Here is a 14,474-nt window from a genome sequence, read left to right on the forward strand (position 1 = left end):
AATGGAAGCTACTTGATCCATCTGAAACGTTTTATCCAGGGATTACACTGAGGATTGCTGCCGCATGACTCGGATGGGGATTCCCTCTGTTTGTGCATGTGTGTATCTATGTGTATGTGTGTGCATGAGGTAGTGTGGTTGCAGGGATGCATGTATCTGTGTGTGTGTCTGCCTATGCCTGTATTGTCTGTGTCTATTAGTGCAAGTTCAACCACAGTCTTTCCTGTTTTTAACTTTATTAACATTCGCTATTCCTCTGGGTATAATTTGAAGTCCCATGATTAAATATGTGGGCTAGCCAGCGATCAGAACCCTAAATACTGCAAATCTTTAGTCAAAGCAATGGGGATTTGTAGGCATACAATCTAATTTGAAAGGAAAACATTACATTGCATGAGCCCCGTGAGGGAAGTTAGAAAACGGAGAATGAGTAGTATGAGTACAAGATGGAAATGTGCAGACAAATGACAACATTGTCAAACAGAAATACACTGAACAAAATTATAAATGCAGCACTTTTGTTTTCGCCTCCATTCATCATGCAAAAGGCCTATTTCTATTTCTCTCAAATATTGCTCACAAATCTGTCAAAATCTGTGTCAGTGAGTACTTCTCCTTTGCCAAGATAATCCACCCATATCACAGGTGTGGCATATCAAGATGCTGACCGGACAGCATGGGCATTGTACAGGTGTGCCTTAGGCTGGCCACAATAAAAGGCCACTTGAAAATAGAAATCATCTGAATAGACAAAGATCATACTGCCTAATGGTATGTCTTCCCGCCTTGTTGTCATACATACCCACACGCAGACACCCAACTGCATGCTAATAAAAATCTGATATATTTATAAAATATAACATAATATACTTTGTCAGGGATAGAAGAAGTCCTGCACTTACACCCATCTTTGTCTCAGGTGTTTTCACAAGCAGGTTTAACCTGATTCCTATCAACCTATGCTGGGAAGTAAATCCAGTGTAAACTTTGATGAAGCCTCTTTTTATATTGGATTGCAAAAATCATTTGAAAATTGTCAGCCAGGGACGTGCACAGGAATTTTGAAGGGCAGTTGCTCTGACCTGAAAAAAGGCACTAAACACAGTATCCAAAATGTATTAACAATATAAATGTCACCAAAATACATATGAGAAAAAGAGTTCCTTATATTATTGTTTATTGTTTTTTTTAATCATTATTATTTTTTTTTTTTCCTTTTTTTTTTTATTTGAAAATAAATAATCTAGATTGAATTGACAGATGGGGAAAACTCGCTTCTAATAAAATATTAAATAAAAAAACGCTTAGATTTCGGAAAAAAATACAATCCTTTTTAACCTTTTGGCTTCCCGTACATTCAGTTGCGCTTCTAGCTCGTATTCACTTCTGTTGGTGAGTATCACGTATGGTAACTGGGCAAAACTACGCATGATTTGTTGTAGTATGATTGCATAAAGGAAGGAAACAGGAATTCCGGTAGGGAACAGAATCGACTGACGTGCAGGCAGCGCTGCAGCAGTGCAGCCACTTAAACAGAGTTTGCTCTTCCCCTGCTGAATGGAAGTGAATGAGGCTTTGCGATCGCGATTATTTTTTATTTTATTTTTTTTTCTCGGAAGGGCAACTTGAGTCAGGAAAGGCAAACGGGCAGTTGCCCGGGCAACCAGAGCAACCCCCCTGTGCACGTCCCTGTTGTCAGCAGAACCCAAAAAAAAGCCTAATCCTCACAGCCATAGCTGCCTTAAATAATGGGCCTGAGAATGTACTGTTGTCTTTCATTGTACGTTGTAAAAGGAAAAGGAAAAGGGAATATTTCCTTATTTACAATAAAATAAAGTCTAAGTTTAAGTCAATAAAGTCTAATTAGTGCCAGTTAGAAGAAATACCATTCTGAAAATGAGCATGTTTTAGCGATGGTCAAAACAGATTTTACAAGGTTACATTTAAATATAAGTAAATGTAAACTAATAGATATGTGTATGTATGTAATAAATATAGGATTTCTTCTTTGCAGCTTAGTCATTATTAGCGCATTTCTGGCAAATCATAGTGTTTTTAATGTCATGAGCTGTATCTGAATTCAGAAACATCGTCTGACTATCTTTACATATTGGTGTATTGACTTTGTGTGGTATTCAAAAATGTATGGAAATGTTTGTGTGAAATTTCCTTTCCTGAACTAGAGCTCAGATTGAGACATTTTTCTTTTGGTTTCAGCACTGGCCAACTATTGGCTCAGTGCTTGTGAGACTCAGCTGGCTTGCTGGCTTGTCTAGTGTGCCAGCAGTAAAGAAACCAACTACTGGGGATTTCTGAACAAAATGATGAGTGTGTTTATGATAAGCAATTTGATGATATGCCTTTTTCTGTGCTTAGGGTTGATAAATGTTAGCTGCTAATGGTGGCTCATATGAAGACGCTCATTATTTGGATTGACCCTACCAAAGAGCCACAAACACACATACTTACAGGCAAAGTTACACACATTCACACCTGGAAGTTGCCCAGTACAACCACAGTCTGATCTGTTGGACACTGAGCAGCTCCACAGGAGCAAATGGAGGTTAAGTTCCTTTCTCAGGGGCACCTCAGTGGTGGAAACATTCCTGTTCCCATCCACATAAAATGTAAGCACATTACAGGGTATTGTTGGAATGGTTGAAAATAGTCTGTGCTTAATCGTAAACAGGAAAATATGACATTTTCCTGCCATTATTGGGTGTATTAGAAGCATTTTGTGTGAACATGTAACATTTAAGACTGGCATAAAATCAAAGAAAATTTGTGAAATTACTTTTTGTAAGGTTGATAAAACAATCTCACCACAAGTTCAGTTTTTTATCTGTTCTGGAGCTTTCCGTTGTATCACACAATTTCCATTTTCTGAGCACTAAAGATCAATTATTATAGTGTCGAAGGTCAGATTTTTGAGCTATCCATGGTGCTGAAGCCAGGTCAAATGGGACATGTACTAGGTCAGGGGGGTCACCGTGAAATTCTCTTTGTAAAGGTTTGCTTCATTTGGTATTTGATAGATGGAAGCCGGGAGAGCGAGAGATGTATTTGAACCTGTCGGGGTGACCGACTGACCCATTAGGATGCCCTTTAGATGAGTTATTAATTTGCCAATGAGTGTGTCCTGATTAATATACCTGGCTGACGACTTACACGTTTTCACACAGACATTCTGGTACACACACTCTCTGCCGACAGCTCATGCAGGAGATGACAGGGCCTGGTTACAGTAATAACCCTCCTGCTATCTCACGCCCATGTGTCTGCAGTATAGCTTGTAAATCTCACTCTGTTATTGTTTTAATAATACTAATGTTAGCATTAGCCAAGTGGTAAAATGCAGACATCAAAAGCCAGAGACATCTGAGCTATATTGGGGTGAAGACAAAGGGCGAGGGCCCAGCTTGTGAAAATAGCTGTGCTGACTCAGCAGAGGATTGTGAGTGTGCATGTGTTGCCTAGGTTGGTTGTGCCTTTGTATGTGTGTTTGTTGATGTGTGTGGGCACAAATTTACCCACTGATAGTGTGTGAGTGCGTGGGTAAGTGTGCAAAACACTAAGCAACCTGACTGCACGTTACTAAGCCCTCCAGCTGCTCGGTAAAAATGACTTCTCAGAGCTGCATTTCCTACAAACCACAAAGTCTCATAAAGCTGAGCACCCATAGTTAACTAATGGTGTTCACTTCTATATTAATGCCTCTGGTGCTGCTTGTTTGGGGGAAAATACCCTGATATGTTTTCCAACACTTTGTTTTTCTGAATCAACAGCTCCACCTCTGCGCTGAGCCAGAGTGAGGACTGAAATAACGTCTGAGATGTAGCATCACGAAATCATAAAATAAATAAAGTAAAATAAATAAATAAGTAAAATAAATGTACAAATTGGAGGTAAATATTGGACCTTTTACTCCAGTACATTTTTTTTACAAGTTCACTTACTACTTATTTTACAATTTAAGATGTTTACACTCAAAAGTAGGCCTACTGCTGAAATGATAAGTCTATTAATCAGCTATTTTGATAATCGTTGGGAATCGTCATTTTACATTTAGCTTTTTATCTTCTTTGCCATCTTTACTATAAGGAAGCCGGGAGGAACAAGTGAGTGAAGCTACATCCACATGACTACGTTTTCATTGTAAAACGCAGCACTTTTTCTACATTTACGCCTCCCGTCCACACTAAAACGCCGCTGACCCTGTTTTTGTTTTAAAACTCCAGGGTAGTGTTTTGGTGTGGACAGTGCGAAAACGGAGGACTTTAAAAACAATGGTGCAGACACTCACATTTGGTTTCCTTATTGGGTCTTATCAGTCCTCCCCTGATTCGTCAGGGCAATCACATGAAGAAAACATACATCATCAGCCTGGACTACCAGTAGTGAATGCAGACCTTGATGTCTTTGCCAGCAGCTCTTCCATCATCAAATCTTCTGCAACTGGGGAGTAGACAATCTGCTTCCTGTTTACACCTGCACGTGCATGCTCAGTTTACGTGACTGTTCACGTGATGTGCGCAAAGAACTTTCACAGTGTTTACTTAAGGATCCGAATACCTACTTTATTATATTTGAAGACCTGTAGGCAGGAGTGAAAATGCATGTCAGCAATCTGTTTTATGCCCTGTAGTGAGAGTTAAAATACATACCTACTTTGACATGGAGTGAGCCATTGTGTTTCATTGCCATAGCCCCTTGTGTTCTTACATATGTGAGTAATAAAATAAGCTGGTAAGTTCTCCTCTTCTGCCAAATGGGCCTATTTTATGCAGTGCAGCAAGCGTGTATATGGATGTGAGTATATGTGTTGTGTGGGAGTATGTGTGTACATGTTCAGGGTTGGGGTCCAGTGGATGCCAAACTTTCCATAATGTTTACTGACACAACACATTTTAATGGTTTCTGTTCAGCGCCAAGAATTGGGAAATCAGGTCACTTCAAAAGGGTGGCACACTACGGAAGCCCATTGTTTACACTTATGGCTTTGGCTATTTAAGTCTGAAACAGAGGAGCCCTATGGACACCACAGCTGAATTGTTTTGTTGTTGCAAAACTCTGTGCAAGAATTGTTTATTATTTGCATAACTAGTTCTTAAAAGTAGTTATTTTAGTCATAAGTGAACAATTTACCATAAAAATTTATTTTTTCCATTTCATTAAGGCCACTTAAATATTACACTTTTGCAGTAATGCTGTACACTTCAGAAAGTATGGCAATGAAAATCAAAACTCAAAAACTAATCAGCTCCTTATGCACCTCTGCCAAGTATTTCTTTTCATACCCCAGACTTTATTTCTTAGTAACGTCAGAACAATGAGCTGAAAGCTGTGTGAGGTCCCGTCGTACAGCATGAACGTGTGAACCATTCTCTGGCCATATGCTGGTGAACGCCCAACTACAGACAATAGAGGAATTGTTTGGCTTCACGTCTGACATTTAAACAGTTTCTTTCTGGCGCACGCCGTGGGGCTTCATGGGAGACCCATCACCACAATGATCAAAACGGCTTACACACATAAGAGTGAAATAGTAATGTAATTCTCGTCATTATTCCCATCCTGTGCAGTCTGTTTCTTGTTTATTCTGCAGGTCGCTCTGTGCTGAGGTCTGCTGTGAGTTAGCAGTGCTGCAGCAGCAGTGGGCGGTTTTTCTATACAACCTATCTCTGTAATGAGCTGGTGGGCCGCTCTGATCGGGGTTGCAGTGGGGTAAAGGAACAGCGTGACTTCACTCCATAGTGGTGTTGAAATTTCCTAAGATTGTGGACATTATCAAATTTCACAATAATACTACAGTCAGGGTGGCCTGTTCCTCAGGTTACAGTGCAAGGTGGCTGCAACCTAATCCTGTGAAGTTTAATCCTCTTCACTCCAAACAGCAGCACCAGCCTGACTTGGGTAATGTCAATACACATGAAACACTGTTACAAAAGTAGTTTTTTTTTTTAAAACGTACACAAACATAAATAAAAAAACACTGAATGGAAACAAATCTATCAGATGAAGATCTAACAGGTATGCTACAATCTTGTAGAAGAAACAATATATCCATATTGCTTTTGGCTAAGCAAGTGCACACAGAATTGTCAAAATCAAGATACATAAATATGGAATTTAAAATGAAGCCCCTGTGTTTTAATAACAAAAAGCGTGTCTACTATTTCCTCTAAGTGCTGCATAATGAATGTCATACAGACATAAAATATAAATGATTTTTACAGCCGAAAGGTCACTTTAACAATGGCCTGTCTCTGTACTTCTAGAGCTAATAAATAAATATTTAGTGCATATTCCCATTTACCTCACTGAAGAGCCAAATGAAAAACAAAATTTAAGTTAAAGATGAACCAAAGTCAATTTGGTTCCTCTAGTTAAAGAAGACAAGAGTCTATTCATGTCATTTATGGTCAGACAGTCCAGCTATCTGCATCGCTTGTTGATTGTCATAAACCTAACAAACAGATGTCATTCCCTCCTTAGTTTAAAATGACATTGTCATGTAATTGCCTTCAATGAAGAAGGCCACTCATTAGATGTCATTAAGACAGAAAATCGGATAACAAATGAGTTTTTGGAGCATGCACACGACCTCCTCTAAACTGGTTTTGTTGCTTAAAAAAACAATGTCAAAGTCAAAGTGAAACTCGGCATTAAGCTTAAATAGTGCCTTAGAGATTTTGAGGGTGATATAAATCACCATCTAACTGCCTTTTATTATGAATAGTTACTGACTGTCAGGACGCCTCATTGCCTGCCTAGTTCACACTTACAAAAACCTTTCAGGAAAACATTTGTGTATTCACTGCTGTGTGTGACAGACCTGGGACTTTTGTTATTTTTATCCCGTGATAATCTGCTAAATACAAGCACATGCTCTGCAGACGGTCTACCAGATACACTGTTCTTTTTGGACTTCTTTCCAACAATCAACATTGATAAATCCTTCCTCACTGCACTTCTTGCCAACAAACTTCCTTAGTAGCGCCCATGTGGTTTGTTTAATTAGTGCATAAACACATGTCTATGCTTAAATCTGAATGTTGTAATCTGAACTGAAATACAATCCCAATACAAACCGCAATACTTTTAAAAAGTCACAAGAAAAAACATCCAGTGCTATTTTGGATGAAGTTGAGAGTTGTGTGTCGTTTTTGGGGGGAGTGGGGTCTAAGTGGCAAGACAAGTATTTAAAAAGCTGACTACCTTTTTCATACATTTTTACTTGTAATCACTCCAAGGCCATTTGAACACATGTACAATACAAAAAACACACTTTTTTTTGAAAAATCAACATTATAAATCAATAACAGTGGTTCTTTGGCATATCAAATGTTCAGTAGCATGTCCGCTCCCCACGTGTTTAAATTTCAATTACCCAACTTTATGGCACCAAAATACGTCCCTTCTCCATCCCGGTCAAGCATCCAAGCATTGGACACATTGACAAACAAGGTGTCTCCCACCTCCAGATGGATCCCTCTGCCCTGCTGGGCGCAGTACATGTTATAGCTCGTGCTGTTCCAGCGCATGGTGCTGCCCGTCTTCATCAGCGTCACAGACTTGCTGTTCTGTTTGATGCTCTCGTGGTAGACATACTGGATGAGCTGGGTGTTGCTAAGATCCACGGGTGGATCCTCAGCTGGACTGCTGTCCTCTCGTGGTCTGTAGTAGCGGAAACAGGTCTTGGCATAAACATAGTAGAGACCTGAATCTTGTACCAGCAGTTTCCCCTTCTGATAGTCCATCCTGTGGAGGTATCCGTGCTCCTCATTCCACTCAATGGTAAGGGTCTTTGGCTCACCTTCTTCATCACAACAAGAGCAAGATAAAACAACAGAAATTTGGGTTAGCTGACCAATCCATAATTTTTTGGGGTTTATCATAACCAAACAAAACAAAAAGGTTTCTGTGTATAGTCCTACATAAGATATTAACTAGATAGAAATTTGTAATTACAGCTTTTTATGTATTAATCCTTTGTAAATATGGGTGCAAACATGGAGAAAAATGTTTTCAGAGTTAGTATTCATGCAGCTTAGAATAAGTGGGAAACATCCAATTGTTGTGACATTATTATTAAATAGCATTTTATCATGTCAAGTCAAGACAGTCTCCCACTTTTATTCTTCACCTGTCATATGTTCGCAAGCTAACGTTAGCTCTGTCAGTTGGTTCAGCAAGCTAAACAAGAGTTACAGCTGTAGTTACGGTCTAACATTTAGTTTGGTCCAACTAACTAGTTTGTGAGGCACAACTGTTTTAACCTAGTGATGCAAACAAATACGTTATAGCTAAATTAACACTGAATAAGGTTCTTTATTACAAAGTGAAATCAGATATAGCTAAAGTTGTGTTTGTAATAAAGCCAGACTGACAGTGTTTCTTGTGCAATAGCAAATAGTAGGATATTAACTCAACTGGACTCACTCTTAGAGTACTCATGTTGCGCTCTGATTGGTAGATGAGCTGATGGCAGACCCTCTTTAGTTTTGCACCGTTTGCTTTTCCTTGTGTCTCTCAGTGCGTCCAGCACTGGCTCCGGCTGCACTTCCTGTAGAAAACAACAACAAACAGTGACTGACAGATGAACGGTGAATGGTATTCGTGTGTGTGTGTGTGTGTGTGTGTGTGTGTGTGTGTGTGTGTGTCTGTGTGTCTTATCCTACCCTGAGAAGTTTCCTAATTTGAAACTTACACCCACATCCGTAAAGAGAGACCAACAATTAACCCACACCCACAAAGTACTTTTTCTTAAAGTAAGAATACAGTTTTGACATATTTTACCACAGCTTTTCTCTGCTGTCTCTTTAAATAACTGTCTGCTTGTATGGAATTGTATGTATGTGTGTGTGTGTGTGTGTGTGTGTGTTCAGACAGTAAGTGGATGAGCATACATGGACTGCATGTCTGTGTATATGATCATCCTCGTTGCCTAGCCTGCAAACTTCTTATTACAGTCGGTTATACTTGGGGCATGAGGCTGTGACAGGGAAACCTCCTGGTCAGTTTACCCTTTCAGATAGATCGCGCTTCTCCGGAATTTGGAACAAATAGTATCTAGACAGCGTTCAGCCCCGTGCTTATTCAATTCAAGGTCAATGACGCCGCCATTCACAGTTGGGCTGACCTCCACAGGCAAGACAGAGCATATACGCCCAAGGCAAACAAGGCTTCCATGCCGGTAAACAGAATAATTTATCAGGTGTGGGTGTTTTTTTTTCTTTCTGTCTCTACCTACTATCAGATATTCACACAAGAGATGTCAGGGATGAGTGAAATTACATTTTTAAAGTTGTACTGCTCTGTTAGTTAGGAAAAAGGCCTTGTATTATTATTTCAGAGTAATTTCCCCTAATCCAGTTATCTCAGGTATTCTGGCAATATCACCTCAATCTAACCCAGAGCCAACACCTAAAAAAGAAAGTGTTTAAATGGACTAGCATTTTAAATATACAAACTTAAATAAACACACATAGCGCCTCTGAGCACAAACACATTCCATGTAAAGTCATCTACAGAGCCAGTCCTAGCAACACCATTAACAGGGTTATAACAATAATGCACCTGTACTGTGCTAATATTACTGTTCAGTATTTATTCACAACCCAAGTCCAGACAAATGTGCACGGCTCTCAAACTAAGATTAGCGCTGTCTGTCCTCCAAAAACAATTTGCTGCACAAACATGTTTATAGAGCAGCGTCTTGGAATGAGACAGGGGTAAACAACGTCTTGCCAGGGCTACCAAGTAATTGTGAACGCGCACCCAATTGGCCCTACATTGTGGGATCTATCTTGATTTGTGGTGAGACCACGTCATACCTCTTTATCCAGAGAGGAGAGATTATTTAAACAAAGTAGCAGCAGCTTGGCAGCTTCCTGATCTACAGTGTGATCTAGAATTAAAGTGCGGTACGGTGACAACCACTCTGCACCAGACGAAGTTGCTACATGAAGGAGAAATGTCCTCCTTGAAATATACCAAACTACGGCTGACTTGATTTGGTCCTGGAATACCACACTGCATACAGGATTCGGTTGAGCCCCTTAACTACACACCACATACATCATTCAACGTCTCCATTATGTTGATGAGTGGTTTCTGAGATGCTACAGTAGAACAAAAGTCCTCTCACTCAAGCTTGGCCACCAAAGCAGATTGTCTCTTTGTGTTTCATACTGCATCAGTCAGATCTCCTTCTTACGCAGTTGGTCAGATCTCCACAGACTGTAAACATTCAGATCATGAGCCGTGTCTGATTCATTGTCCTATGTTCTCACCACTCCCGAGCTTGCACTGACCACAGCCCCAGCCCGGTGTAGGCCGGGGCTACACATCCTGCCTCACATCAAAGAGTACACAGCAAAGCTGAACTGCAGAACTGACAGCTGTCCACTGAGGCCTGCTCTCTAGCAAATCCCCTGAACTGTCAGCGGAGAGCATCGGCGGTCTCAGAGCTGACCCTAACACAACACAGTGTGGGCCAAGTGGACCTGTCACCCTGACACTTCATAAAGCTCCCAGTACTTCTCCCTGGGAAACAGCCTAGGGCTAATGACACAATGAGCTCCTCAGTGAAAGACAGGCTGGGTGGTTTGTGTAAGTACTCCACCGGGGTTACCCAAGACAAACACAAATACCGGTACATAATTTCAAGAGAAATTAAAGCATTATGGGAAACCAAACACCAGTGAAGGAAAGCAGCCCTTTTATTATGTGTTTTACTTCCTGGATGGTTTTTGCTCTTGCTCTGCAAAACCTGTGCCAAAAAAATGGGTGGCTTCAGCAATTAAGAATTTGTACTTCACAACTCCCTTATGCTACTGCTAATCATTGAAGGAACCCTCTTCAACCACTGACGCCAATGAGTGACTCACTAATAGTTGGCGCAGTAAACTACTTACTGTGCACACAGTGTCAGTAAGCGACTAATCTAACGTGTGGGAAAATCCTACATTTTCTTTTCTTTCTTTTTACCATTGCTTTTAATTAAATATTTAAGATTTTTCTTTTATTGATAACTTACACTGCACTGTAACTTTTACTGTCCTGTTTTCTTTTTCTTTGTTTTTAGCTTTGTATTATTTTCCATTTAACTCTTTTAACCCTGATTGTAACACTGTAACTTTTATTATATTTTATGTTGCTTTTAAACTTTTACATATTTCCCTGTTGCTTTTATGTTTTATGTAAAGCACTTTGAATTACCTTGTTGTTAAATTGTGCTATACAAATAAACTTGCCTTGCCTTGCCTAAATGATGTTGCCATTTGAGACTGTATCAAAAGGTGGAAAGGTTTTTTTCCTGTTGTGGTCTGTACTCTCCCCAGCCTGTGTGACCACCTATGGGGTTCGGTGCTTGTTGTACAGAAGCTGTGGTATGGGCTGAAAACACACCCATGAGAAAATTATGTCTACTGTCAAAAATGCAGATAATTGACAAATTGAAAGCATGTGCGGTACTTTCCCCTTGAGAGTGACATGAGGAAATGCTTCAAAACATTTTTAAAGCAAGTTCCAACTACTGCAGATTACTGGTGGCGTCTACGACATCACCGTTGGCTCTGTAAAAGTTTGTTGAAGTAGAAATTGCAATAATGGCAATTCTTTCTGCTGATTAATAACTAATACAAAATGTTTAATACAGCAGCATTGCTATTAATATGAAAAACCACAGCATATAGTGCTGTACAAGGAAACCTGTTCAAATGTAATTTATCTGAGTGGACTGTGCTCCAGTCAGAGAGTGTGTTGTGTTGCTGTTTTGCCTGGGGTAGACCAGGGGTCAAACTCACCTCTATGGATCGACGTGGGGCTGTGGACAAATCTACCTGGGGAGAAACACAGGAGCCGAGGTTAGAGAGGAATAAATGTTAAAAATGCCATCACTAATCAGGACTATCTGTTATGAGAATGTTTCCCTGACAGGTGGAAGGACTATTTGAAAAATGTACAGAAAGGGGAGCAACAACTCAGTGTGGATGTTTATGGAGTGTGTGTGAGTGAGTAGAGCAAGAGAAACTATTTTCCGCATGTCTCACATTCCACCACAGTAGACAAAAGTTAAAGTGATTTGCAGTGCTATTGTCTCAGAACAATTAAACGTCTATTCTGGCCACAAGACTTTCATGCATGCACACAGATTGATGCACCAAAGACACCTTAGCCCTCATGTTCGAATCGGAGCAGCTTTAAACCTGCTCCGATCAGCACATTCCTCTGCAGGCACGGCGCTGTGCAGATTCCAGCCCTCCTCCCCATGTCCAGGAAGTTCTACAGGTGTTGAGGGCAGATGATGGTCCATTGCCAAACTCTAGTCCACACACAACTACTGACTCACGCTAAAAGTGCTACCATGTGCAGCTGTCATCGAGTTCGGAAAAAAGGCTGCGTGTTAATCCAAACAGCTCTAACTCTGACCAACCGGAGGGCATCTCACGCTGCTGGTATTCAAGGAACACATCGATCACGCCCAAAGACCTGGACCCGCATCCCTCTCATCACATAATCACATTAACCCGACAAACATGTTTGTCAAAAGTGTTACTACACAAACACTATGCCATTAAACATTGTTCAAATTCAATTTCAATTCTTCTCTCTGGGATTTTTGTTTCACTCCCTCTGGCTCACATTCGGTACATAACTAGCAACTACCACACTGCAGTGTGTTTGTGCCAAAGACTAGACCAAAGAAATTTAACACACAAGCACTGAGAAAGAGACAGAGGCAAACAGAAAGAGAGAGAGAGACAGATGCTCCCCAGGTGAACTCGCAGCATCCTGACGGAGCAGAGATGCGGTCTGTTCTCTTGGCTTGTTGAAACATGACAATTATTCAACTGCAAAACCACCATAAAGTAACAAAAACAACTGCAGCAGAATGTAAATGTTATTTTACACGGTCACAGAAACAGCTTACAAGATCGCAAAAGGTATTGGACCATGTAGGGACATATGTATTTTGATAGTATCTCTGACTGCGCTCACCAGCAATAATTTAGAACATCCAGTCTTCGTTGAACTTTGCCAGACGTTTCTGCCTCCAGACTCCTTGAAAACAGCCCTGCTTATGCTCAACAGTTTACAACTTCTGACACATATAAATTACAAATATAACCCACTGATGGCATGTAAACATACACAAGAGAGATTGCAGCCTGGGAGCCTCAAGTGAAAACATCTGTATTTTGCAAACAAGACATCTTGCAAAACTGACATGTAGATTTGCAGCGGAGCCTCTACTGGGACGCTGAGATGTTACCACTTCAAAACGGATTCACGATGCTTTGAATTGAGCTGCAGCCTCCGGAAAATATCGTGCCGAAATAACTAATCTCCATTGTACCTTTCATCAGGGGCTTTTTGAGATGCTATCTATCACTCGGTGTGTTTTTACAGCGAGGCAAGGAGTGTAACTGCCTGCCGCCAAAGCGCAGCGCCTTCAAAGAGACGCTGAGAGTGCACGAAACTTTGGCTCACCAAACTGCAGAACTGGCTCGACGTCGCGACTTTCCTTTTTACCTTCTGTAGATTACACCTACTTTACTTCTAAGAGCACACACCGCCAACTTTATATTGAGCTGGAAAACATATCTGGCATTTTATGGCATTATAAAATTGCGCAAATATTGCTGGACTATCGTAACTCGCTTGTAACCTAGTAAACAACTGTTGCCAGTATTTTTAGAGAAATATTTACACACAAAACCAAAGCTTGAGTAAACCTACACACATGCTGGCGGCAGTGAATGACTTTGCAAAGTGTCTCATTGCGCGCTGGAAATCAAAAACCAAACCACACCACGGTGTCACATTGTGCCTACCTCTTGCAGATAACCTGTCAGGTGTAACAAGATCGCCACACTGGAAGCCACCTGAAGCAATCCCATTATAGTGAGGGTCCCGAATAGGAGCGGCCGGTAAGTGGGCTCCGAGCTCTGCACCGGGTGGAGGCGGTGCTGCCCCGCTTCGATGTCGACGGTGTTCCGCAGGTAGCCTCTGTACTCGCTGTGGGTAGCTGCCATGATGCGCGCTCTGTGTGCCGTTCAGCCCCGGGGCCAGGTCCCAGACTCAATGCAAGGAAGGAAAGTGCGCCTGCAAGAGTCCCTATAATCAGCGGTGGGTGGGCTGAAAAACTTCCCTCTGCAGCCAATCAGAGGGATTCTCCGGTAGAGACAGACGGATAAGACTCAAGACTCTGAATCGACCTGTTCTCACGACAGGTAAAGCGAGTCCTCTATGGCTCCAGACGGTTTTCACAGAAACGCATGTGATCCACCCCTTGTGGGTGTCTACACCCCCGGTGACACACTCACTTTGAGTTCTGCTCAACAGGGATGCAGAGGAGTCGAAATTATGTAAAGAAAACCAAATAGTTATTCTATTAAGTAATGTCGAATGGCCTGTTAGTCATCAGTTGACGCTTATGAGCACTAAATTATTTCAGTCAAACTTCA

At 41.1% G+C, this 14,474-nt stretch overlaps 1 protein-coding gene across 2 annotated transcripts; it reads right to left on the reverse strand.

The window, feature by feature from the left end:
* Positions 1-5,960: 5,960 nt before the first annotated feature.
* On the reverse strand, positions 5,961-14,241 carry tnfsf11 (TNF superfamily member 11). Of its 2 annotated transcripts, none has more exons than XM_038721373.1 (4): positions 13,842-14,241; positions 11,811-11,846; positions 8,443-8,566; positions 5,961-7,816 (listed from the first exon to the last, which is right to left on the reverse strand). In XM_038721373.1, the coding sequence occupies exons 1-4, from the start codon at positions 14,040-14,042 to the stop codon at positions 7,383-7,385; spliced, it is 795 nt and encodes a 264-aa protein (XP_038577301.1). In that variant the 5' UTR covers positions 14,043-14,241; the 3' UTR covers positions 5,961-7,382. The 2 variants fall into 2 exon arrangements, with proteins under 2 accessions (XP_038577301.1, XP_038577300.1); XM_038721372.1 differs by having other exon boundaries at positions 5,961-7,819.
* Between the last annotated feature and the right edge of the window lie 233 nt (positions 14,242-14,474).

The sequence above is a fragment of the Micropterus salmoides genome, unplaced genomic scaffold, assembly GCF_014851395.1.
Source record: "Micropterus salmoides isolate LMB-PRFRI ecotype aquatic unplaced genomic scaffold, ASM1485139v1 Ms_hic_scaffold_15, whole genome shotgun sequence".
NCBI classification, from domain to species: Eukaryota; Metazoa; Chordata; class Actinopteri; order Centrarchiformes; family Centrarchidae; genus Micropterus; species Micropterus salmoides.

Bases quoted from the DNA above. Each gene is read 5' to 3' on its own strand.
- tnfsf11 (XM_038721372.1), bottom strand. From the start codon at position 14,042: ATGGCAGCTACCCACAGCGAGTACAGAGGCTACCTGCGGAACACCGTC. The intron at 8,567-11,810 runs GTGAGTTTGACC...TGTTTTCTACAG, and splicing joins CCCCACGTCGATCCATAGAG to GAAGTGCAGCCGGAGCCAGT. The intron at 7,820-8,442 runs GTGAGTCCAGTT...GTTGTGATGAAG, and splicing joins GCAACATGAGTACTCTAAGA to AAGGTGAGCCAAAGACCCTT.